Source organism: Vespula vulgaris, chromosome 9 (genome assembly GCF_905475345.1).
Source record: "Vespula vulgaris chromosome 9, iyVesVulg1.1, whole genome shotgun sequence".
Classification (NCBI taxonomy): domain Eukaryota; kingdom Metazoa; phylum Arthropoda; class Insecta; order Hymenoptera; family Vespidae; genus Vespula; species Vespula vulgaris.
Genome location: NC_066594.1, coordinates 3,550,282 through 3,577,273, shown reverse-complemented (window position 1 = coordinate 3,577,273; position 26,992 = coordinate 3,550,282). Strand labels below are relative to the sequence as shown.

The window sequence follows — 26,992 nt, the reverse complement described above, 5'->3', positions numbered from 1 at the left end:
CGGAAATGCTTTAATATTTGTCGAAATTTATCCGGTATCTCATTAAAAATAATGTCATAATCGATTCCTAGTTGCTCGGATAACCATTTTATAGTAGTAGGACATAGAAGAATAATGGCGATGATGCTAGCCGTCAAATGCATAAAGAACAAGCGTACCAACTGAAAGACAATTTTCTTTGCTGAATAGGAGTCACGGGTTTTTTTGCTAAGGGTGACAGGCACACCGTGTGAAAGCATAAATCTTGCTACTAAACGAAATAAAGTGAAGATAACGTACGTGAGTTATCGTTGATACCACCAGCCATCCCAGTAAGACAGTACTCGCTGTATTCAAATACGACGCATATTCCGAACGAAAGAAATATCGCAGATATGGAACTTTTGTATTCAAATCCATCCAGATTACGTCGAGCTATACACCGTAACAATTCGAGATTATTGTAGTTATTGAAAATATCGTTAATAAAATTTGCCTTTTCACAAACTTTTTCTCAAAATTTTCATTGTATTTTTCTCCTGTGTATGTTACATTATTTCAAATTTTAATAAATTATCAAACCCTTTGTTGTATATTTTTTACCGAGAATTATTCTTCGAATAATAAAATCGTTACTTACATCCATTTTGCGAAAGAACAAACGAATTCTTTGCAACGTAAATGAATTTGATTTAAGCTTTTTACATGTTCAGATTTGAAAGCCCTTGGGATATTAACCGATGACAAAACAAATGATATGTGAATACTAATCGATATGCGAATCGAGCACGCTCTATGAATCATTTACCTTTCGGTTATTTTTATATAAAATTAATAGTAAAATTTCGTTTCATCTTATTTATCATCTACTTTCATAAAATCCTAAAATTCTATTCTCATAAAATATCAATAACCGACATAACACTCGAGGAATATATCTGAATAAAAATATAAAAAATAAATTTATGACGAACGTTTCGACGTAATTTTCTCGGCAAGCGATTGGATATACAAAAGATAAAAGATGCCACATTTAATTAGAAAAATATGCTTATAAATACAAAATAAAATAAAAAGAAATATAATAAAAACGAAAAGAAAAAAAAGCAAATAATACTACTATTTATAAATAATAATTAATAAGTAGTTTTTAATATACTTTCAATCTTTCACATTATCCACTAAATTAAAAAAAAAAAAAAAAGAAAAAATATTACATTTAATTTTGTTTGTATGAAATCTTAAATCTTGAGACCCGAAATATCACGATTGGAAAGTTAAAATTAGTAAGTTTAATTACTTTCTCTATCTGCTATCCTCGAAACTTTTCATCTTTTCATAAAAACGTAACAAAAGAAATATGATTAAAATTAAACCAGTTCTTATTCTTATCATCGCACTGTAATTGAAAGTTTCAATATATAAGAATTCGATTGATAACCCGAAGATGCTCGCTACTGTTACTACTTTCGCAGTAGTTCGACTTGATAACAAAGATGACCTCAATCAAGTCTTTCAGCTTAAAATGCAGAAGAAGAATAAAGGTGTGGGTTTAAATTGAAAGCGAACTTGAAATCATTTTTTTTTTTACTCGTTCAACCTTCTTAGAAATTTTTATATTAGAAAATGAAACATACGATGCATTTGGTTTCGAATCAACAAGACATCTTGAAATTCGTATCAAGTTGTTATCGTAATTTTAACTCGATATGTTGACCTCGCATATACTCTCCTTTTCTTCTTCAACTATTTTCCCTTCTATTCTCTATCATTAATTCATTCGACTATGTTTTGTTAGTAATCAAAAATATCTAATCAATATTTCTATCAGATAATAAAAATATTAACTCTATCTATCCCTCTTTCTTTCTTTCTAAGAAATATTTCGATAATTGAGAAACTTCACCAAGGATTTTTGTGTTTTAATTAAAAATGGATAAAAATATTTTATTAGATTGTAAAATTCATTTCAAATCATAAAAATCACAGACGACTTTGTAAAGTAAAATAATCGTTTACTTATTCGTTTTTAAGATCTCCTTTTTGTTTACAATTTACAATAATCAGATACCTCATACAGACGTAGATTATAATAACGATAAAGTATTGCTACTTTCGGACAACAAAATGAATTTAAATGGTTAGATTACTGGGATATTGTTGCTTTAAACATTTTTTATATTCAAGAAGATCTTGCTATAATTTCTCTCTCTCTCTCTCTTTCTCTCCCCCTCTCTCTCTCTCTCTCTCTCTCTCTCTCTCTCTCTCTCTCTCTCTTTCTTTCTGGCTAATAATATATATACGTGGACTTGCATTGCTTGTTCTTAATTTTAAAAGAATCTTTCAATCATCATCTTCTTTTGTATCAATATCTTCATCCTCTGATTTCGCTATAATTTGATCTGCTTCGCCTGGTTCTTCATTTGTTAATGCGACTTCTTTATCGTCGTTGAGATTCAACTCTAATGGCTTCGCGTAGGGATGATCCGCCTGAGGGTAAACAATTCTTTCGTACGGTATTACGGGTGCTCTCAAATTAATATCGAGAACTTCCGTTTCCTCCTTATGAACATCACAAATTTTGCTGAGGGTTTTGCACCCAACATATCCAGTCATCCTTGCTGATAGGCTCGTTATTAACTGTACACGTCCAAGTATGAAAAATTAACTGGCCATGGGGCTCACAAGCCCTGCCTTGTTCGAAAATCATTCGCTTAGCATTAATCCTTGATTATAATACTTTCAAAAATATTCAAATAATATCATTCATAAATGATAATTTAGTTTGGAAACAGATTGTCGTTAAAAGAAATATTATGAATTATATAGTTCGATGTCCTTATTTAATTCTATTTGGCTGCATTAAAAAGAAAATGGAAATGAATATGTTTCCAATATAGAAGAAATTTCTAAAAATAAGAATTCATGAAAACTTAAGGAAAAGTAATTTTTTCTGTCATTCTTTACAAGTTTTAATTTTCATAATTAAGGATTAAGCTTCATCGATAAGATAAATTGTTATTATCTTAAATCTTGAGAGCAAATCGTGTGCAAAGAAATTATATAAATACCGACATGTATGATTAGACTAGAAAGATATATCTATCTATAAAAAAAAAAATGGGAGAATAATTTAGAGAATCTATGCCCTATTCGATTTTCTTTTTGAGTTATAAACATTTTTGTATATTGATAATTCAAGTTTTTGGAAAATAAAAAATCGTTAATAAGATTGACATTAATTAATGAAATAATTAATTCGAGTACTAATCAAATTTAACAAAGATCAAATAAGATATATGATGTGAATCATTCTATTATATTTTAATGTTTCTATTTTTGAATATTTCAAAATTATATATCGTATATCATTATTATCGCGTATAAACATTTTGATATTCTCGTTATATACATGAAGAGAATTCTGTTTCGGTCGGCCAAAACGAGTAAACGTTAATTAAAATCATAGTGTAATTTGTTTTTTCTCAACAACTGAAACTCATTAACCCGAAATGCCTTTAACTGTTTCCGATCTTCTAGCTTATTTCAAATAAAGTTCATATCGTAATCAGCGTCATTGACAAACAAGTAACACAGTAACACGAGTTATTCCTGTTGCTAATTTATTCATATTATTTTTATGTGTTTTATATACACACGATTCTAAGTAGATATATCTCGAATAAGCATCGTTCTAATTATTCGTTCGACAAATAAAGAATATTGTTGAGCCAATGCAAACATTTCCTATTTTTTCTCGCGTTCAATCAAAAACTTTCAATTTTCTTTGAATTTGAAATTCTATTTGCGTAAAATTAATCGCCCGATTAAAATAAAAAATATCCATCGAAATTAATATTTGATGAAAATACAATAGTCCCAGTTTCCTGTTCGCTTATAATTTTTTTTTTTTTACTGACACTTTTTTAGATATTATCTATAGAATGCAATAAAGCCGATGGAACATACGTGTATCAGCAAGTAAATTAACGAACGAATTCATTTTCGTATTGTTATCGGAAATCGAACGTTAACTCGTAACACGAGCGTTACACGCGTATTATGATTTACAAAATTATCATTACTCTCGCGTTCAAAATTTTCAAAGAACGTATGTAGAATGACACAATAATCCGTACGAGTCATCCTAAAGTTAATATACGTAGATAAAATAATTAATGTTCGTTCTATTTATTTGTAATTTCTTTTACGTCTGTTCATTTATTCACAGATCGATCGTAGTTTTATTATTTTTATTTAGATAAAATATGATTAAACGTTGATAACAAAAAAAAATATATTTAAAATGGATCGCTAATTATTCGTCTTATAGTAGATTTATCTAAAATATTGTTAATAATATTAAAACGTTATCTCACTAAACGCAAACTCATACACTTGTACGTATATATAAACATATAGATACTCTATTACATCAAGAGCTCGTATACTCACAACGAATAATTTTACTAACTGCTGTACTAAGAAGATACTGGTAGGATATATCAGAGTAATGGCAACCTCCATTAGACGCGAAACAATCGCAAGAGATAGCAAGAAACCGGTTAACACAAGCAGTAATGCAAATTGAAACATTCCAAACAATATCTACGACAACGAAAAGAAAATTATTAAATTTATTGAATATCTCTTCTGAGACGATCAAGACCATCGATTCGAAAGCTTCTCTCGTTGCTTTAACATAAAAGAAAGCCTTTAGGCGAAATAAATAAATTCAATGAGATGGAGAAATGCGGCAGTTCTATATAATATACATATTTAAGAAAAAAAGAAAAAAGAAAAGAACTCCAAGGATATCATAAAAGTTTCAATTTAATTAGAAACACTTTATTAATAATAAAAAAAAAATCTTACGTACGTCTCTTACGACACGTAATTACTCGTTAAATGAGTCACGTAAACTTTCGAATCGATCGATCGTCCCTGGCCTTTTATCTTTTTCCTCGAGAAAAATACGATGAGGGAATAAGGGATAGAAAAAAATAACGGAATAAGATAAAGAACAAAATAAAAAGAGATCACCTAGGAAGATGAAGAATGGTCTTACACAGAGAAAGAAAAGCATCGCTGATTTCCTTCTGTCAGATCGATCGAATGTTTTTTCTTTCCATGCAATGACGTCAACCGATTATTCATAGCTTTTATTGCTTATTCACAATGTTAATATTTGACTTCCGATTTTTCTTATATTATTTTACAAAATATTATAAATGCAGAGTAATACACTGAATTTTCCTTTTTGCTTTCCTTCACTCTGTGTTCGTGATCAGTCCAGTCAACAGCACTTAAAGAAAAAAAATCGTATTCCGGCGCATCGTATTCGCCATTTCTTGGATGACACCCAACATGTCTCCTCGTCAGAAGAAGCAAAACATGAAACATGAAAAATGGTAGTCCATCCTGATCGTTTGACTTTTTAACTCTTTGCCTTCCGAGATGCTACTCGAAAAATCTTACGTATCTCGCGAGGATGAATATATCGAGAGATCGAGCATTTTTCGAGATACGAGTTCTTCTTTTTCATCATGTTTTTTCTCGTATTTTTAAATTGTTTATTGTCCAATAAAACTAATATTATCATTTATTCATTACATTTATACTTTTTTCAAAAATATGTATACGTACGTATTAATTTGTTTCATAAATTTTTGATAAAAATTCAAATTAATGTAATTTGCAATTAGAAAAAAACATTATAGAAATATACCGAAATATGCAGTCATTCGCCCGGTTGTACTTGCATATTAAAAACATTAAAAATAATACTATCATAATGATATCAATAATGATAATTGAATTATCAATAATGATAATTGGATAATTCACAATTACATTTCGACCCACAGGCTAAAATAACATATTAATTAGTCGCGTTTAATGAATAGTTTATCGACTCGATCGTAGTCGATAGAAGGTTCATCAACCATGATTTTTCCCTATCCTACCCGTGAGAAAAAGCTTGAATTCTTTATTGTTTATCTTAAAAATATCTTTACAAAATTCTACGCTACTATACTTAATTACTGGCCAAATTTTTACATGTAATTTGTACATTCCGGAAATATACAAACTACATGTATTTTATAATCGCTACTATGCTACATTTATAATTAATATACTATGTTATTGATAAATCTAAAATTAGAGATTTAAAACTAAAATAGCGTACTTCAGGAAATTATGAAAAAAATATTGTATTAATTCATAAGTAAGTATCGTTTTATAACTAACGGCACTCATTTATGAATCCACCCAATATATATCCAGTCTTTTTAAACTATTTTAATTACTAAATGACAGATAATTAATCGATCTAGCATTATTGCCTTAAACTAACCTTAAAAATAATTTAACCTTAGAAAGAAATAGAAGCCGTAATAGTACTATTAAGATAAGTATGCTAAAGGATAAAAAATGAAGCATTAGAATCCCAACATGCAATTTTCACCATGCATAATAATTATACTCCTAAGAATTAGCGATGTACTAGAAATATGAAATTTTTCAAGAAATACTTACTAATATACTTTACCAGTTTATAAAATAATGTATAATACAAAATTATTCTAAGTTAAGATAGTTATATATAATTTTAACATTTACTATAATTATAATCTAACTTTAGATTACTTTTTTCAATAATAATTTTCTCCTTACCAAATACCTGAAAAATAAAAAATTGTATGTAAACAACAAATCATAAAAACAAACAAAATAAAATTGCAAAAGTATGTAATTTCATTCTGTGTGCCTGCCGATATTATCAATATAAAAAACAAATCACATATAAAATCTTTGAAATAATTGAAGTTGTAAACCTGAAACAGATATTTTCATTAATTAAAGGTTTCATTTATAAACATCTATAAAATCTTCGGTACATCCCACAAATATTCGAAATTTGTTATAGTTATATATTGAAATTATATTTTTTAAAAGATTATAAATAATTATATTCAAAATTTTGTGTTTGCCTTCAGAAATGCATATATATTTTAAACAGCAGCCATTTTAAGCATTCTGATACGCGATAATTGAGGAGTGATATTAACAGATCCAACGATGATCACCTGTAACAAAAAGAAAATATATTAATTATAAAATCAATGTATAAAAACATGAAATATAATAAGTCCACTTGACGTGCCAATATGTAGATGCACTTTTCAATTTAATTCCCTATCTATTTTTATCAATTCCTATATCACGTTGCAATAAGTTAAAATTTAAACGCATGACTCTACATTACAACTTATAATGATTAAACAATTGACAAAGATTTCAAATATTATTACTAAGAATAAAAAAAATGTATGTGAATTATACTATCAATTACTTCTTTATCGCGTTCTTTATACAAAAATTACTAATAATATTCGATCAAAATTAAATATTGTATAAGAATAATTACTGTAATGTTAACGATAGTTAATTAATTTACAAAATCTAATAATACGCGAATCTAAGTATTTTGGACTTTAACTAACTAAAAACTTGTGCATCTATTAAACGATTCAAGCACGAACTTTACCAAGGAGATGGAATATCTCCAGTTATCATGTCCAGTTATAACAATTACTACTGACGAGCAAAATGACAACGTGGTAAAAAAATAAAAATATATGATAAGACCACGAGCCATTATCAAAGGAACATATTATGATCCTCCGAAAAAATGACTCGTCGTCGATAGTTGCCCTCTTGAGCCACAGTTTGTGGGGGCCTCTTCGGCATATAGCCTCTTCTTTTCTTCGTGCCTTAACAATTGCTATAGAGCATTCCCTAACAAGGATTACAAAAAAAAAATAAAAATAAAAAATGAAAGCTTATTATACATTTTATAAACTATCCTAGTCTGTGGACGATCAATGGATCGGAAGAATCCATCAATCGTACGCATTTACACAGACACATTTACTCGAATGCCCAAGCAAATATCTAATCTAATCGATGAACCTATTATTAACACTTCGCATTTAAATAATTAAAAAGTATCGAAAAAAACTACAAAATCTATGATACATCTCATGGTCTTATCCTTTCAAAGGCCAAAGAAACAAAGAATCATGTTTACTTTGTATTTTTACTATTTTTACTTTACTATATCTACATGTATAAAAAATGATATATACTTTATAAAAAACAAATCACAAAAGAGAGTGCAAAGTGTTAATATACTTAATACTAAGTATCCAACACGTTCAAAAATCTTTGCTAATTCGAAGGAAAGAAATTTTTAAACAAATGCAAAGACTTTTAAACTGTTCGATACTGATACGTATATCTTGCAATACAGAGCATCAGCAAAATATGAGGGAAAAAAAAGACACAAACATGCTGTAATAATTGTAAAATTTGCTGAAACTTTGCCTAATATGCGGATACGGAACATTCCACTTCTGAGTGGAAATTAGAACGCATTGTATCCGGTCCTACCTACTTAAAATTAAATACACAGTCACACAGAAAAAGGTATGCTACCTGCCTGCCTATAACCTATATTTAAAAAATAGCAAGACATTCGTTCCAACACACACACTCCACGATTCTCTCACATACCGCCAGGGTGCAAAAGCCTACACTAGAGAGTATGCCCCGGGGCACCTCCGACACCCTAGCTCAAACGCGTATTTTTTCTAATATATTAGGAGTACGTACCAATTGCTGTAATCGACTGTCAAGGCTAATGATTATTGCGTAAAAGACTAAAGCAAAAAATACTAGTATATACTAGTATATATATGCATACTAGTAATATACGAATATTTCCATACAATATGTGCTGACTCTACTATGCAAAACGATATGAATAATAATATATTAGTATAGTATTTTAAATAATAATCTATTAGTGTAATTGTTTTATTCGTATTTATTTATAAATAATCGCGAAACGATGTACAATGCACCACCTAGCACGAACACACAGATACAAGGTACATCGTGCGCAATCACTAACGCTATGACAGTCGCCAATATGGGAAAACTTAAAACTAAACCCATACTAACAGTTTCTCACCCATACGAGTAACACCTGGGCACACGCATAAATGAGAACGCAGAAAGTATGGGGGGGAGAAACGGGAATTAGTTTGTTAGAAGCTGAAAATCCTGATCTAAAAAATGATTAACTTATTCTAGGGCCTACGAACTATGACTCTACAAGTCTCTTTGTTTTTTATTAGCAATGATTCTACTCGACTTTTTTCTTTCAAAAACAATGACTTTATTGAGACTTTTCTTTTATGAACAAAATAGATTGAATATTTCATTAATTTTTCATGTAACAATAATCAAAATACCTCGGACGATTCCTTTTAACAAGTGACTAATTTCTAATTAAAGAACAAAATCATGATCCATCACTTATCTTCCAGAATCTATCCGTCGCGTTTGTCTTCTTGTTCATTTTTCACTACATCTATATCGATATATCGAAATAAATCGCGATTAAATAGACTAAATACGAAGCAATGCATATAACGTAGATCACATTACACGCTTTTTTTGACGAAATCGGATAAATTAATATCCGATTTCATTACTAATATCGCGGGCAAACACGAATAAAAAAGTGCTTATTAATTACACTATTAATTAATCTAATCTATGAAACAAGAAGACCCTATCCTAAACTAATAAAACAGATATAAACAATGAAAACACAGGCGATTAAAAATATACCACTCGCGAGTAAATCCAAAAGAGGAGTTACTCACGGTCATGCTCGTCAATAATTTATATAAAAAATTACAACCAGTTACTCGTGCCGATTCGGACCTTTCGTCCTCGACATGATTGAGCACTGGAGGGACTTAAAATTTATTTACTCACTACTTAAGAAGTTCTACGGTGGCTCCAAAACACTCGTCCGCGATTTAGGTCGACATTGAGGTTGGATGATATGTAGCTGGTTGAAAATGAGGTAGGTAGACACCGAAGTTGGTCGAGATCCTCTTCAGTGATGCACTGACTCTAATTCGCGGTAGTTATTTATTAACGAACGGTCACTGAATTTACTTCGCGAAAATCTAGCATCTTTTATAAGTACAGTCTACGTGACTGTTAAAGTCACTTTGTACGAGCAAACACTGACTCTATAACTGACTGCATTGCACGCAGTCGACACAAGAACACTTGAAATTAATTTAAATCGCGAAACGCGGTATAATTTAAGCAAACGAGCAAGCACTGCTTCTATTTCGCGATCTTTTGGTTTTTATTTTAGCGATACAACACTCGATTTATTCATTGCTTCACGCACGGTTGCAATGATGTTCTGAAAATAACAAAAACAGAATTATTAGTATCATTGTTATAATAAAAAATCATTTAAATTATTGAAGAAATGTTTAATAAAAAACTTTACTTACTTAAAATCTTCGTTGATGCTTGCAGGATGGGTATCCTGCCCTAGGATGGTGAAGAGGATGATTCTTTTTTTATTTGAACTGAAAAAGAAACAAAAATCAAATTATTAGTATCATTGTTATATTATAAACTTATTGAATTTATTAAAAAAATATGTAAAGTAACATTTACTTACCGGAATGTTTGCTGGTTCTTTGTATGATGAGCATCCTGCCCCGTAATGATGAAGAGAATGATTCTTCTTTTTTTTTGAGCTAATAAAGAAATTAAGATTATTAATATGGTTATGTTAAAAAATTTGGAAATTTATGGAAGAAACATTGAGTGTTCTATGCCTAAGAAAATAAAGAATAATGCAAGTATAACACTAATTCTCAAATTTCTATTTAATCTAATTATATTTAATTAGCTTATTTAGCTATAAAAAGCAGATTAGAATAGTACAAGCAAACACTAATTCTAAGACCAGTCACAAATAATTTTTAAAATTTGCAAAGTTAGAACATACAGTGATAGATTTTTCTTTTTTCATATATAAAAAAAATACATTTATAAAACACATGTCCTATGAATCATTACCAAAGATGACATATTAAAAAGTATATTATTGAAAAATATTAATAAGTAATTAATGTCTGACATTTAATCCAATGTTAATTTAATTAATATTAAATAAAGCTTTTTGAGATATATCAAAGTATATAGCTCTCGGTAGTACATGCTTAAGATATATTTTAATCAAACCAATTATAATTTTATTCACGCGAGAATTACTACGTATGACGATAGTAACGAAAATGTTATAAATTTTCTAAATAAAACAATAATTGCACCAATCGACCGAATTATAAACTATACAAATTTGTATACTTTCTTGTGCAATGATCTATACTTTCTTCCTATGATATCAAATAAATGCAAACAAAAGTAGAATTAAAATATTCTAAAATAAAATAAATGCAAGGAAATAATTAATCCACGTTTCCTTGGTTGCGTTCATGCCGAAAGATTCTGTAAAACTAAAGTGTACTATATCACCTTGGAGGAACTCGAACGTTCCATTGTTTTCGTCACACGCTCGATCAAGAGATTTCTTTGAAATACGCCGATCTCTGATTGTTAGTTTACCGAGTGCTATCTATCTTTCTCTATTAAACTCGCTTTGTATGTTAAAGGAGAAAGACTTACCTTGTACACAGGACGAAGGCCAAAGTATATGTAGAAAAAGAAAGCCGGGATGTTTCGCTGTCGGTACGTAGAATTCTTGGAAACCTGAAAAACAAAAGATGAATTAGTAGAGAAAATATTTATTATGTGTGTATTATATATATATGTATATATACATATATGAGTACTTGGGAAAATCCCAAACGTCGTGTGTGTGTGTGTGTGTGTGTGTGTGTGTGTGTGTGTGAAAATCGAATATAATAGAAAATACGATTAATGATGAATAATTAATGATAAATTATTATTAAAAGCATCATTAAAAAGTAAGAGAAATATCGATATCGTGGAAATAAAGCTAGAAAATTAAAAAATAAAAGTATGACGCAATAGCTTCCAAGACAGATTTTATTTTCGCGAATATCTTTTAAACGCGGAAATACCCCGACTTGCGAACATTTACGCGTAGAAATCGCGTTTTTAGCAATCGATTGATACATAGGAAGACAGTGTAGAGTAGAAAAATATATTAATTACCTGAAATTAATGAGGACGATACGGCTTCCGTGTGTAGCTGTCGATCACCGAACACAAAATGGCGTAGTATCCACCGACAAGCCGATTACGCAAACGCGCCGCGCATGCGCAGATACGTCACTAGTCAATTAATGGATAATTTCTCGATCTAATAAACGAAAATATAAAATTTTTATAAATACGATATAAAATTATACGAACCGTCGAAATACATCACAAATATTCTATAATCACATAATTAGGAGAGAAAAGTAAAATCTATAGAGAAATAATACCAAAAAAATACGAAAGAAAGAAGACGTAATATGCAATCATCACTTTTATTTTCATTAATATTTCTTTTTCAATACTATTATCACGATTTACGAACAATACACCATAAAAAACACATTTTTAGGAATCGAGTGATATACTGAAAGATAATGTATCTTAAAAAATAAATACTAATTACTCGTAATTAATATAGATGTATAAACTGACATATACTGGTATATACTGATATGGACGTTCTATATTGATCGTATACTTCTGTGTTTGTATGGTGTGTATATACGATCGTATATGAAAATCGAATTTAATACAAAATATCAATCGTCATTTCGAATTAATACCTATGTACCTATATAAAACTACCTATATCTATGTACCTATATAAAACTACCTACAACTGGACTGACATTCGTGTGTGTATATATATATATATATATAATTTCTTAGAAAAGAATCTGTTGTTTTCGATGAGAAAAAAGTGACAAAGAAAAGTACATTTTCACACACGGATAATGACACACATGCACACGAAGGTCAAATCGACGAAGTACACGTCCTAATAAATGCTTCTCATGTACATAGATATATCTACGTATATACACACAAATATCTTCGCAGAATTCGAACTTTCGATCATATTGTAGGTTATTTTTTATCCTTTTCGATTATTGAGGAAATATTTAAAAAAAAAATTTACTTACGGTATGTATTATTGATTCTTTGCACAATGAATATCCTCCTGCCACAGGATCGTGAAAAATGATGCACTAACACTGATTTTATACACTTCGATGTTCTGCTATTCTAGCTCGGAATTTTTGAAAATCTGAAAAGTGTAAGTTTAATTAGTAAAGGATAAGATTAAGAGTGTATGTATATGTGTATAGGAGAATATACGTGTGTGTATATATATATATGTATTTATGTGCGTCATGTGTGCATATCGTGTGTGGATGCAATCGTAAATAAAAATCGAATATAATACAAAGTATCGATCAATCACAACTATTAATGCAAAATTATTAATTAGAGCATCGTTATCAAGAGAGAAAAGTATCGATATTATGAAAATAAAGCCAGAAAATTGAAGAAAAAGGAGGACGCTCGAGACCGATTTTATTTTCACGAATATTTTTTATACGCATTGAGGGCCCGACTTGCAAACGCGGCCTTATAAAAATCATGCATTTAGCTATCATTTGATATATAGAAAGAGGTAGTTAATGTACGTTAGAAAAAATCTAGTAATTACCTGTAATTAACGAGGACGATATAGACCCACGTCAGGATGATACAAACTGGAATGCCAATGGCGTCATCTACATTGTAAAGCTGGCCAAACGATACGTTTGGCACATGAGAATTGCATCATTTTAGATATATTACGCATTAATAAATATATTAATATTTCTTAACATATTATTGAAAAATAGCATAGAAAATAATATTTAACTATGAAAAATCATTCAAAATTGCTATTAATCACTTGATTATATCCTATTAAAATATCTAAAACAAATTCCCGCCATAGATATATAAATTCCCGCTTTATTATACATAGCTTTCTTCTTTCTTCTATCTCGTGAGTCAAAAAGTTGTTTATTAATAAATCGAATAATCAAAGAATGTATCTTTTTTATGATTAATTTCTCTTGTAAATCTACAGTAAGAATGATATTTTATTGTAATTGCCTATAAATTGATCTATAAGTATTAATTAAAAACTGCCTTATATATGGAATATTTGTTATGAACTCGGTAGTAGTTAGAAGCTCTGCAGTCTTTCGGCAGAGAAGCAGAGACAAAGAAGTAAGGAATAAGGTAAGAAAATAAAAGATTTTATCCTATATTTTCGAACATTACTATCTATATAAATTCTAAGAAGAAGCATTATCACACCGAACGATATAATTTCTTGGAAAAATACGTGTATTTAATGACAAAATATACATACATAAAAATTTTCTCGTATGCTGTCACACAGATACTGTACACATGGACACGAATACACGAAACTGAGTATGGCGATGAAGAAATTTGATCTTATTCTGCGATCACTACTGACCCATATAAATCGACACGCTGGCATATATAATTTCTTGGACAAATTCGTGTTTTAAATGCCAGGTAAGCAGATAAATACTCTTTCAGTTCTTTGTACACATATAATATAGGTAAACGTTCGTAAAAGCATTACGTAAGTGTTAATACGTCATTAGAATAAAATAATTTTATGATAGGTGTACACGGAGTTGAGTAAATTAATATTTAAATAATAATACATTCATATATATGCGTATATATATGTATATATATATACGCGCGCGGGTGTGTGTATATATATGTGTATACAATATATATATATATATATATATATATATATATATATATATATATATTATGTTCAAGCGAATGCTTTATTATTATTTCAATCGGAAAGTGCGTTATATATAAATTAATATTACTTTAACATTTCAATACGATTAAATTTTGATCTCCGGATCGTAGAATACATTTAATATAAACAAAACAAACCTTCTATTGACTGATATTTATCGATCCAGTCTTCCTTCGCATTTCGACGAGTAAACGTCGGAGATCTCTCTTTCCAAACGTTTGGTATTAAAATATTAATATTTTCGGTAATTTTATAATTATTTAAACAAAATATAATGTACACCATGTACAGAAAACTAATATTTAAACAATTATACATTCGTTTAAACATTACATGACTTGAGACGCACATTAAATATAAAATAATTTTACTTTAACATTTCAATACGATTAAATTTTGATCTCTGGGTCGTAGAATACATTTGATATAAACAAAACAAATCTTCTATTGACTTTGATATTTATCGCTCCAGTCTTCCTTCGCATTTCGACGAGTAAACGTCGGAGATCTCTCTTTCCAAACGTTTGGGATTAAAATATTAATACTTTTGGTAATTTTATAATTATTTAAACAAAATATAATGTACATCACGTACAGAAAACTAATATTTAAACAATTATACACTCGTTTAAACATTACATGACTTGAGACGCACATTAAATATAAAATAATTTTACTTTAACATTTCAGTACGATTAAATTTTGATCTCCGGGTTGTAGAATACATTTAATATAAACAAAACAAACCTTCTATTGACTTTGATATTTATCGCTCCAGTCTTCCTTCGCATTTCGACGAGTAAACATCGGAGATCTCTCTTTCCAAACGTTTGGGATTAAAATATTAATACTTTTGGTAATTTTATAATTATTTAAACAAAATATAATGTACATCACGTACAGAAAACTAATATTTAAACAATTATACATTCTTTTAAACATTACATGACTTGAGACGCACATTAAATATAAAATAATTTTACTTTAACATTTCAATACGATTAAATTTTGATCTCCGGGTCGTAGAATACATTTGATATAAACAAAACAAATCTTCTATTGACTTTGATATTTATCGCTCCAGTCTTCCTTCGCATTTCGACGAGTAAACGTCGGAGATCTCTCTTTCCAAACGTTTGGGATTAAAATATTAATACTTTTGGTAATTTTATAATTATTTAAACAAAATATAATGTACATCACGTACAGAAAACTAATATTTAAACAATTATACACTCGTTTAAACATTACATGACTTGAGACGCACATTAAATATAAAATAATTTTACTTTAACATTTCAGTACGATTAAATTTTGATCTCCGGGTTGTAGAATACATTTAATATAAACAAAACAAACCTTCTATTGACTTTGATATTTATCGCTCCAGTCTTCCTTCGCATTTCGACGAGTAAACATCGGAGATCTCTCTTTCCAAACGTTTGGGATTAAAATATTAATACTTTTGGTAATTTTATAATTATTTAAACAAAATATAATGTACATCACGTACAGAAAACTAATATTTAAACAATTATACATTCTTTTAAACATTACATGACTTGAGACGCACATTAAATATAAAATAATTTTACTTTAACATTTCAGTACGATTAAATTTTGATCTCCGGGTTGTAGAATACATTTAATATAAACAAAACAAACCTTCTATTGACTTTGATATTTATCGCTCCAGTCTTCCTTCGCATTTCGACGAGTAAACATCGGAGATCTCTCTTTCCAAACGTTTGGGATTAAAATATTAATACTTTTGGTAATTTTATAATTATTTAAACAAAATATAATGTACATCACGTACAGAAAACTAATATTTAAACAATTATACATTCTTTTAAACATTACATGACTTGAGACGCACATTAAATATAAAATAATTTTACTTTAACATTTCAATACGATTAAATTTTGATCTCCGGGTCGTAGAATACATTTGATATAAACAAAACAAATCTTCTATTGACTTTGATATTTATCGCTCCAGTCTTCCTTCGCATTTCGACGAGTAAACGTCGGAGATCTCTCTTTCCAAACGTTTGGGATTAAAATATTAATACTTTTGGTAATTTTATAATTATTTAAACAAAATATAATGTACACCATGTACAGAAAACTAATATTTAAACAATTATACATTCGTTCAAATATTAGATGACTCAGGACACTTGTTAAATATAAATTAATTTCAAAGTATTTTCTTTCAGACTTAAACCTTGAACTAACGGTCATTGGCTACGTGGAACATCAACAAAATCAAGTCTTGATCGACTTTGAGAGTTTCTGGATCAGACTTTCTTTGTATCCCGACGAGTAAACATTGAAAGTTTCTGAGAATATCTTTCCTGCAAGTACCAACGAAAGCTTAAAGTAAGTATATTTCTATATCACATATTTCTTGAATAATTTATACAGTTTCTTATTATAACAGTGATACTAATTATTTTGTTTGTATCTTTTTGTTTCAGAACTTCATTGCAATCGCGCGTGTAGCAATAAAGTAATCGAATGTTTGTACCACTAAAATAAAAATCAAAAATTCGCGAAGTAGAAGCAGTGTTTGTTCGTTCGTGTTTCGCGTTTTAAACAAGTGTTTTTTCATTGACTGCGTGCAATGCAGTCGTTAAAGTTAGTTCGCAAAGTGTTTTATTTTTTTAACAGTCGCACAGACTGTATTTATAAAAGGCAGTAGAATTTCGCGAAGTAAATTCAGTGTCCGTTCGTTAATAAATAACTATCGCGAATTAGAATCAGTGCATCATTGAAGAGGATCTCGACCAACTTCGATGTCGACCTACCTCATTTTCAACCAGCTACGAATCATCCACCCACAATTTCGACCTAAATCGCGGACGAGTGTTTTGGAGCCATCGCAGAGCTTCTTAAGTAGTGAGTAAATTTTTAAGTCCTTCTGCTTACCCAATCATGTCGAGAACAAAAGATCCCAATCGGCACGAGTGATTGGTTGTAATAAACTAGTAAAAAAGCATTGAATGACTAGGAGTAAATTTCTTCGGAGATGGACTCATAAATGATTTCTTATTTTTTTCCTATTTTTTTTTTCCTTATGCATTTCGTCTCTGGCCTCACATTGCCACACGTACGCGAATAAGATTATTTCATATTTTATACGTTTTTATTATCAGAATTGTGTTTCATACATTTTTTCCCTTTTTACGAGAAAATAATTTTTTTTTCTTTCACTTATCTTTCGAAAACTTATCCAGAATTTTTTATTTTCTTCTATTTTTCTAAAGTTAAATTAAATTAAGAATTTTATTTTTCATATAAATAATATACATATGTATATATTCTCTTTTCTTTTCTTATTTCTTTTCTTTTTTTTTTTTTTAGTTGAAAAGAAATTATATTAGTTCGAAAATTGATACGTTGATTCTATGGTCACATTGCTCACGATCAACAATTGAAGATCTGTTAAATAAATATTGTTGAAACAAATTAAAAACTTTTAAAAAGTTAATTATTAATGGTTATATAACTACAAAATAATAAAAATAATATCTAGAATTGGGAAAGATAAATTGTATGTTTCTATGGTAGGACATTATTGTAAATTTTTTAAAACCCGTAAAATATAACAATAAAACCGTATATTTTAAGCTGATAAGCGACTAGAAGTGTACAATATTTTTATAGCATAAGAAGCAGAAGTTTATATAGTACTAGTTATTATATATATATATTAATTATATTTATTATTATTTATGCATTTATATCGTAAAACAAATGCATACCGTACTGCGTGATATCAAACATAGATCATTACAAGACGCACGCCATCATCAAAGAAGGATATAGATATGAGAAATTGAAAAGTGTAAATTCAAAGATTAGTAATACTACCTATTCTAACTCACACTAATTCGATTGTTATGTTACGAGTAAGAAAGATATAATCTACACAAGCTTATGCACTGATATGATAGGTGCGTGTTAGCGTAAACGAAATTAATTTTTTTATAATTATTGAAAATTCACCTTAACGATATTATTTTTCTTTCGACCAATGAAATCTCAGATATATGTGTGCAAATACAACGCTTAATTAAAAATTAATATAAAATTAATTCGATAGAAACTCGCTATTAGGCATTCAATCGTAATATTTGGAACGCTTATTGAGATCGGATACGTTAAGAGAAATTCTTAACCTTATTTAAATCTATCTCGTGTTAAAGATATTTTAGCATACGAAATGTTTTGTTATTCGAATCGAAGGTAAAGCGCTTGTGAGTATGTTACAAATAAAGAAATCAAATCGTTGAAAAAAAAAGGATGGGTACACAGACTTCAAAGAGGTAACATCATGTTATTTATATTTTATTTATTTGTACATCTTATCGATCGTAATATTTCGAAAGATACAAGATAAACAATAAGAAAATAGAGAATGAGACGTTTCAAAGTAATTTTAATGGATTATCCACTGAAAACGTTGAAAGCCGGTCCTTCGAATTAAGCGATTTTCGTCGATGAAGTTTTCTCCTCGATTATTTTCTCGTTTATCTTGGCATCCTTATCGTTTCTTGTGAATCTAGGTTTCAGAGGTTCGTTAAGCAATCCGCTCGTTTTCATCATGTTTTCTTCTTCTTTTCGATTTTCGAGAGTCGGGGCAGCTTGACGGCCGATATCCATAAGTTGCATTCCTGTACTCATATCGTAGTACATATTTGGATTTTGATCATAGCTATAACGAGCCGAGCCGTCCATAGATTTATAGGTTTTCATATCAGACTGTAATAGTAAATTTATTAATTTCATTAAAATGAATTTCAATGCGTGTAATTTGGTGTTTAGTTGAAATAATCAGTTATTTACCATTTCTTCTGGTTGCATTCCGTCCTTATTTCTTGTCGTCTGCATAATGACCATTGGATAGTTAGATGGGCGAGGAAGAGAAGCCAGTTCCGAGGTATAGTGAGCGGGTGATGATACAGGAGCGGAGGATGCAGCAGGAGGATAGATGATCATTGGTATAATCTTCGTACCCTTGTCCTTAAAATGAGTCCTTAATGAGGAAGATGCATCTGGATGTGCTGGATGCGTTTGTTTGCAGCTGCATTCGGTGTGGAATGGTCCTGATTGTTGAAACGTTGATCCTGGTACTTGGATGACCGATTCGTAGTTCGCTCCGTAAGGAACCGATGGTACTTGAACAATACTAGTAGGAGGGCAATTTTCCTGTTGATTCGTTACTAAAACAGGATTTGGCACAACGACGACTTGTTCTTCATAGGGTTGACGAATCGGAGCCACTGGTACCACTTTGATAGTTTCGACAGGTCTTGGAGGTTGTACGACGACCTCTGAGTAAGGTTTTTGTTCCTCGTTATCCTTCTTGTCTTCGGTCATAACCGACACATGAACTTCCGATTTATGCGAGTGCTCGCCATGTTCTGGCTGAGCAGCTGGCTGAACAACTGGCTGAACGACTGGCAGAGGAGATGGCTGAGGAGCTGACTGAGGAGCTGGTTGAGATTCTGGCTGAGGTGCAGATTCGGAAGGTGGCAGGATAATTTTCTCAGAATAAACAGGTTCGGATAATTCTGATTCTGGCTTCGATGGCAATGTGATGTGAAGAGATTGATGTGCTGGCTCGGATAATTGGGCAGATGGTTGCAAGAAATTAAGGGTTTGGATAGCTGGTGGATTATTGCCTTGAGGTTGTAGGAATTGTACGGCGTGCAGAGTCGGTGCTGGTTGAATGATGTTTAATGTTTGAGGTGGCTGAGATGGTGCATGGATAATATTCACGCTCTGAGGACTGTGTGGATGTGCTGGGACCGATTGAGGAGATGAATAAAGAGCTGGGCTATCAGGAGTTTGTTGAACGCTTAATTGTGGAACGTTTCCTTCCTTGTTCTTGCAAGCACAAGGTATCTGAACAGGTTCGTTGCTTCCAGGTCGGATTTCCACGCAGAAAGTCGTGGTAGATTTCTTCGATCGATCCTTTTCATCGCCGATCTCTTCGATCTTCGGAACCTCCTTTACGAGTTTCGTATTATCGACCAAAGATTTCTTCTCAGAAATTTTGGATACTGGTCCAGCTACAGCCAAAGCTAGGACCAGCATCAAAAGGAACTGCACGATCGTAAGACGCATGATTCTTTTTTTCAAACTGTTGTTAAGAGATCGAACTAAAGAACCGAAGTGAAGACGAACGATTCGATCCAGGTTTTTAAAGAAATCACTGCCACACATATTTTGCCATCTCATGCGAAATATTGGTATGCAAGTTTGCACAATCGCATACGCATCGAAAATACACAATGTCATATCGATGACGTCTGGCTTTACTTTTCATTAGGTTAATCGTGCCAATTTCGAAATTACTGCACATGGCGATCGCGAAATGCGTAAATCAAATAATATTTAAAATGCGTGAGCTAAATAATATTTGACATTTTGTTCTTGCGTAAATAACAACGATGCGAATTTTTCATTTATATTACGAAATCTCTTCCTTACGCATAATGCGAAAAAAATTTTCCTTTTGCAATACGATAACGCATTATTTTATATATTGTATTTGAATATTTGAAACCAAATATTTCAAGCAATTATTTGCAGCTATATTTTTATATTTATGAATTATCTATTTCCTAATATTCCGAATATATATGCATAATTAAGAAGCAGACGTTTGAAATCTATGAAATATTTTTAATTTTGAATTAAGATTAATTTTATACATTGGATTGAACTAAGAATTTAATAACGAAATTTCTTCAAAATATTTCATTTCCATCATAAACGATATATATATTTACACTTAACATGTTTTCTTCATTTCTTTAATAAGAATCTCTATCCTTTTGATAAATCTTGTATAAAAGTAAATGTCGATAAGTACAAACGTCTTATTCTAAAATGTCCGTATATTCTCAACTTAAAAGCTATTTTCCTTTTCCTTGATTCTCTCAATCGTAATCGAAAGTTTTTATTTTATAGGAAGCAATAAAGATAAATTGTTTGAAGTGATATATAAAAGAAAAATGAAAGATATTCTGTTTCAAAAATACGGCTTATGTAAAGAGAAAACTTTTATATCTGAAAAAAAAGAAAAACAAAGGTTTTATGTGTAACATATTTTTATTTTTATCAATTTTCAAATTTTATTATATTATAAAATACATAAGGTGATATTCGAAGTTTCAATGTACATAACTTTCGGCGTATTCATAGGAGAATTTATAAGTACGATACTTTCTATTACATATATATTCTATATACATACATCTTTACTATCGAGTAAGCAAAAGACAATAAGAGAGCATAGAAAATGTTGAGCACAAAGGAATCGTATTATCATCATTAATTCTCTGTCATCATCGAACTCTCTGTAGATTCGCTCATAGTAATTGGTTCTGTCGGTTCAGTAGGAGGATTTTCAATATCATCTAAAATATCGGGGTCAAACTTTAAAAAAGTTCCCTTGGTAGCATTATGTTCCATGTTGAACATATTTAATCCTTCCATGGGAAATAACTTTTCTTTCTCGTTATTAGTAATGTCATGTTGGCCGAAAAAAGAGCCATCTTTCGTAGATTCTTTCGCTTTATAATCTTTATTGGGTGTTAGACTCTCTGATGATTTATCCCGATGAAACTGCCAAAATGAGGCAATTTCTTTACGATCGGGAAACAGCTGATCTCTATCGATAAATCGTACAGTTTTAGGGATATTAGATTTCTTTAACAAATCATAATAATTATTATGTTTGTTTTGTTCTTTTAGAAACAGCTTAGACCTATCGACGAATGGCATGGAATCGATAATTTTATTTTCCGAAGGATTGTGTCTAAAGAAAGAATTCGAATCTACGTAAGAAACCGATTCATCGATCTCCTCTAAACTCTCAGGAGGAATTCTCGATTCTCTAAAGACATCAGCGGAATCATCCTCGAGTTCGAACGAATTTTCGTTTTGATCGGCACGATAGACGACTAGAAATTTTTTCGAGGGCTGATAATCCTTGGTATTTTCTTGCGATAATGATTGAACCTTTCGATAAAGAATTTCATTCATTCGATTCGATCGATCGACTTTGTACTCTTGATTGTTCTCGACATTCCTTATTGAGTGATCACCGAATTCATGAAACTTTTGAGGCCGATAGTTTCGACTCAGTAATCTATTATTATTGTCAGAGTTTGTCATTAACATAAAAGGATGTTGGTTTAACGTTCCTTCTTGGCTTAATGAAGCGGTGGAAGTCTTAGAAGCCAAATAAGGATCGAACCTTTGTGATTCTCGATCTTCAAAGGAATCTTCATGTTGGTACGGATTTCCCGTTCCGGATATTGCGACGTCTGTGGGATCGTCACCTCCGTTTCTCGATGGGTGTTCGTATTTGTTGAGAGAATAAGACGTTGACATTGGGCTTGAAGGAACCCATTCGTTGTAGGATTTTTCAGCGAAATCAAGATATTCCCTGTTGTTTGGTACTTCCTCGTAGTTTTGTCTTGGATACCTAAAAAAAAGCCATGAATCCTAATTACTTATGTTTATTTGTCGATTATTAATCAGATTATCATTTTTTCTTTTGCTTTTAAGAAAAGATTAAAAAATTTATTTTTTCATTAGGCAACCTTTTTTATATTTTACTATGAAGCCTCTTATAGGAGATACGACAAGATGTCAGACTAAATGGGTCTCTCGTTGTTTAATCTCTACATTTGGCGAACGTTTTCGTTTTTCTTTTTATCCTGTTTTTTTATCATTAAGCCTCTTACCAGGGAGATGACAAGGTGTCTGCCCAGTCTCGATTACACGAGGTACAGGAAGCATGTTTTGGAAATCTCGTTCTTGCGTTATTCCAATAATAATTCTGCGATCCACAAACTACATCTGCAAACACGCAAAAGAAAATGGTTCTAACAGAGATGGCAATAATCCTCGTCATATTACTTACTTATGTATCAGTGCTGAATGATTCTCGCGTTTTTATAAGCTCGTCTTCGAACGATCGTATTTGAGATTGTTATGATTCCAATGAAAAATATTTTCTTTCCTCATCTCTCTTTCCTGTTTCTGTTCTTCTCATTTTTCGAGATCATTGTGCAATATTATTGATCGTAAGAGTTATTTTATTTATATTTTTCTCTTTTTATACTTCCGTGATAGTGATCGGAAGTGAATTCTTTTTTATATCTCCGTGATAATAATTATAATTGAAATTAAATGAAACAGGAAGCATAATTGATCGTACTTCGTATAATATATCGTACACATAATTGACAATATGATATGGCGCTTATTAAATTTCTATTTACCAGTGTCCGATGGATATTCATTATTTATCGAAGGAATTCAAGCGATATGTATTTATTCGATTCTACGAAAGCATTAAAAATATTTTATATGACTAGGAAATTCAGTGCATATATATATAAATAACAATAATGGTATTATTAGTGGTTCACATTTTCATTACATTCATAAATCTCTGAAGAAGGTATTTGAATGGTTAACAATAGAAACATTAAAAAATGCAATTGGTGTATCGAGCGATTTTTATCATATCCATGTCGCGTATCTATTATAGCCGCTCGATCCTACGTGTCAAGGATAATTATTCACGAATTCGCGATATTACGCGTATTGTTCGAAATAGTGCTAAACCGCAATACAGCATATAGCTAATCTGTTTCCCGATTAGATTATCAAAACGTATGCCTCATGAATATGTGATAAGTCCGTCGAACGATATCTCTGGTTCGTTTCGCAAAAAAAAATCGGACATTTTACGATCGATATAATTATCGTATAGAAAAAAAAAGAAAGAAAGAAAAAAGAAAAATGAAATTGATATATTTTGTTACATATACTTTATTTATATATTTTATTATTTATTTACATCAATTGTTTATTAAAACAGGCAGGATGCAGGCGATGAAATAATATCGAAAAAATCTCTCTTGGTGGTCAAAGAAATCATTCATTTTCTGAAAGAACGTAAGTTTCGTATAACGTCGATCGTTCGTTTTTTGAATAATATTATAAATAACATATATAAAATACACTTAAATGATAAGTATAAATAACAAAATAAAAAAAAATAATCTTTAAGACGCACGAGAGGAAGGCCTATTTCGTAGAGCAGGACGCCGTAAGCTCAGACATCGAATCTTGAATTCGTTAAAAAAGGGAGAAAAGCCACAATTCGAGCTCGGCGATGATGTTGCTCTGGAATGCGCTGCTGCTTTGCAACTTTTTTTAAGTCGTCTGAAAAAACCCGTCATGCCGCAACATGTTCAAGAATTAATTTTGGGTTATTAGAAAATACGTTATCAAAATGTTTTTAACACTCTCTTTTTTTGGAGTTTCTTAGCTTGAGTGTAATTCTTTTCTTTGTTTGAATCGTAATTTATTTATTTATTCCATCTATTATCTCGATCTTCTTTTTAATCGATCTTTATAACGATCAAAAAATTCAACGTTTAACTTCTTTATTTCTTTATTTTCTTTTTCTTTCTTTCTTTCTTTTTTTTACTAGAAAAATATACTTTATACTACAACATCTCGTAAGTACAAATGTATAATATAAATGATAAAAAATATTACGATGAACCAGCATCTGTAAAATTCTTACGAAATGATTGAAACTCGTCGTTCTAAATACTTCGATTCTTCATATGCCATATTTCGCAAAGTAAAACGTTATTGCGTATTATTTCGCAGTCAGCAAAAATAAAATGAAAGAGAAATACGTAAATGTTGTAATCGTGTCATCGTAGGGTAAAAACGACAATATAGACATTTCGTAATGAGTTTGTTAACATTGTAGAAACATATAATGCGATACGAATAAGGAATATTATTATTTCAATTAGCTGATAATCCTGGAGTAACGGCAGGAGTAGTCGCACGCGACGCCCTTGGTTTAATAAGACAAGATGTCAGTGGTCGTCATAGCGAACTTCTGACTGATCTTCTAGATTTAATTAGACATTTGACACTTTCTGGACCGCCTTCCGAACGAACAGAATTACAAGGATCTCCTTTACCTATAGCTCTTTTACCCGTGTTTTTCACGTTAAAAGTAAGATCCTCGAAACAAAGATCTTTTAAAATACATCCTCGTAAACGAGTTTATAATTTATAAAGCCAGCCGATCTAACAAAATGGAAACAAGTTGCTGCACGATTCAACGAGTTAATTACCGAAGCACCGAAACAATTACGAACTAATGAAAATCGTCGCTTTGAATCAATGACTACATCAAGATTCAATGAAAATGATCAAAATGTAATGAGAACATATTGAATTCTGCATTGCTAACAATCTCTATTATAAATTCTTACGTACTTTATTAATTTAGGAGATTCTACAAGAAACTGAATTAGAGGAATCAACAAGATTCGGTGAACTACCTATGCTATATCCTTTTATTAGACTCGCAGATAATTATAATCGATGTATGTAAAGCGACTAAAAGTTATACAACGATTGTTCTTCGTTAATTCAATCTGTTTTCAGGCCACGCCGGAGAAATGGCACATATCCTTGCAACACCTTTACATTGGCCTCCTGCTGATAGATTACATCCGTTTATATCACAAAGCGGTCAACAAATTAGGAGCAACGTGTGAATCTTCTTATCAGTTATTTATTTTAATCAACATTGCTATAAATATACATTAACTAATTGTCTATAATTTTCATGGCCACATAAGGAACAGGCTAACAAAAAATTCAGTCAATATGTGTTTAGTGCAAAATAATTCATACAAATTTTTTATACAATATATATATATAATTATTAATATACTTCTGTTTCGATAAAGAAATTTATTTTCTTTTTTCTTTTTTTATTAAATATCTTGATTCCATTTAAAGAGCCATAGGACGCAACAGATTGAGAAAAATTTAGTTGAAATAGTAGAGTACTATTTACCGACATATAAGTGCCGGTAATAGTAACAAGCCGTATTCTATCGATCAAGTAGTATAGTACCGATAATAGTAGAGATTTGTTTTATCTATAATAAGACACTCATATATTATGGAACACTCATATATTATACATTCATAAAATACACCAAGCTTTTTTTTTCTTTTTTCTTTTTTTTTTTTTTTTTTTTTTTATATTTCAATTTATATTTAATGTGATGGTAAAATATGAAGAGAGAGAGGATAGAAGTGAAAAGACGTTTGTTTTCAAATTTGTGTAATGTAATAATAACTATTTTTCAATTTATATAGAATACTTAT

At 30.4% G+C, this 26,992-nt stretch overlaps 4 protein-coding genes and 1 long non-coding RNA gene across 6 annotated transcripts; 1 reads left to right on the top strand and 4 right to left on the bottom strand.

The window, feature by feature from the left end:
* Positions 1 to 1,919: 1,919 nt before the first annotated feature.
* On the bottom strand, positions 1,920 to 6,503 carry LOC127066446 (uncharacterized). Its single transcript, XM_051000225.1, has 3 exons — positions 5,048 to 6,503; positions 4,435 to 4,587; positions 1,920 to 2,619 (listed from the first exon to the last, which is right to left on the bottom strand). The coding sequence occupies exons 1-3, from the start codon at positions 5,063 to 5,065 to the stop codon at positions 2,323 to 2,325; spliced, it is 468 nt and encodes a 155-aa protein (XP_050856182.1). The 5' UTR covers positions 5,066 to 6,503; the 3' UTR covers positions 1,920 to 2,322.
* A 1,614-nt stretch (positions 6,504 to 8,117) lies between these two features.
* On the bottom strand, positions 8,118 to 12,125 carry LOC127066454 (uncharacterized). The gene is made up of 5 exons (XR_007782401.1): positions 12,073 to 12,125; positions 11,560 to 11,643; positions 10,547 to 10,625; positions 10,374 to 10,451; positions 8,118 to 10,279 (listed from the first exon to the last, which is right to left on the bottom strand). It is a non-coding gene; the product is annotated as an uncharacterized LOC127066454 (long non-coding RNA).
* A 6,784-nt stretch (positions 12,126 to 18,909) lies between these two features.
* Positions 18,910 to 26,385, top strand: LOC127066440 (uncharacterized). Its single transcript, XM_051000215.1, has 7 exons — positions 18,910 to 19,074; positions 24,657 to 24,733; positions 24,849 to 25,049; positions 25,612 to 25,820; positions 25,886 to 26,026; positions 26,100 to 26,196; positions 26,258 to 26,385. Exons 1-7 carry the CDS (start codon positions 19,052 to 19,054, stop codon positions 26,368 to 26,370), a joined length of 861 nt encoding a protein of 286 aa, XP_050856172.1. The 5' UTR covers positions 18,910 to 19,051; the 3' UTR covers positions 26,371 to 26,385.
* LOC127066423 (bromodomain-containing protein 4-like) lies at positions 19,081 to 20,908 on the bottom strand. Its single transcript, XM_051000173.1, has 2 exons — positions 19,595 to 20,908; positions 19,081 to 19,510 (listed from the first exon to the last, which is right to left on the bottom strand). The coding sequence occupies exons 1-2, from the start codon at positions 20,876 to 20,878 to the stop codon at positions 19,232 to 19,234; spliced, it is 1,563 nt and encodes a 520-aa protein (XP_050856130.1). The 5' UTR covers positions 20,879 to 20,908; the 3' UTR covers positions 19,081 to 19,231.
* On the bottom strand, positions 21,935 to 23,785 carry LOC127066430 (uncharacterized). 2 transcript variants are annotated; one of them, XM_051000194.1, is made up of 2 exons: positions 23,512 to 23,785; positions 21,935 to 23,249 (listed from the first exon to the last, which is right to left on the bottom strand). In XM_051000194.1, the coding sequence occupies exons 1-2, from the start codon at positions 23,679 to 23,681 to the stop codon at positions 22,091 to 22,093; spliced, it is 1,329 nt and encodes a 442-aa protein (XP_050856151.1). In that variant the 5' UTR covers positions 23,682 to 23,785; the 3' UTR covers positions 21,935 to 22,090. The 2 variants fall into 2 exon arrangements, with proteins under 2 accessions (XP_050856151.1, XP_050856153.1); XM_051000196.1 differs by lacking the exon at positions 23,512 to 23,785 and adding an exon at positions 23,368 to 23,431.
* Positions 26,386 to 26,992: the final 607 nt, after the last annotated feature.

Coding starts and splice junctions, on each gene's coding strand:
- LOC127066446 (XM_051000225.1), bottom strand. Junction 2,620..4,434: donor AGTTAGTAAAATTATTCGTT/GTGAGTATACGA, acceptor GGACGTGTACAG/TTAATAACGAGCCTATCAGC.
- LOC127066440 (XM_051000215.1), top strand. CDS start 19,052: ATGGGTACACAGACTTCAAAGAG. Junction 24,734..24,848: donor CATTCATTTTCTGAAAGAAC/GTAAGTTTCGTA, acceptor ATAATCTTTAAG/ACGCACGAGAGGAAGGCCTA. Junction 26,197..26,257: donor CGCAGATAATTATAATCGAT/GTATGTAAAGCG, acceptor ATCTGTTTTCAG/GCCACGCCGGAGAAATGGCA.
- LOC127066423 (XM_051000173.1), bottom strand. CDS start 20,878: ATGCGTCTTACGATCGTGCAGTTCCTTTTGATGCTGGTCCTAGCTTTG. Junction 19,511..19,594: donor GAATGCAACCAGAAGAAATG/GTAAATAACTGA, acceptor TTACTATTACAG/TCTGATATGAAAACCTATAA.
- LOC127066430 (XM_051000194.1), bottom strand. CDS start 23,681: ATGACGAGGATTATTGCCATCTCTGTTAGAACCATTTTCTTTTGCGTG. Junction 23,250..23,511: donor GACACCTTGTCATCTCCCTG/GTAAGAGGCTTA, acceptor GCTTTTTTTTAG/GTATCCAAGACAAAACTACG.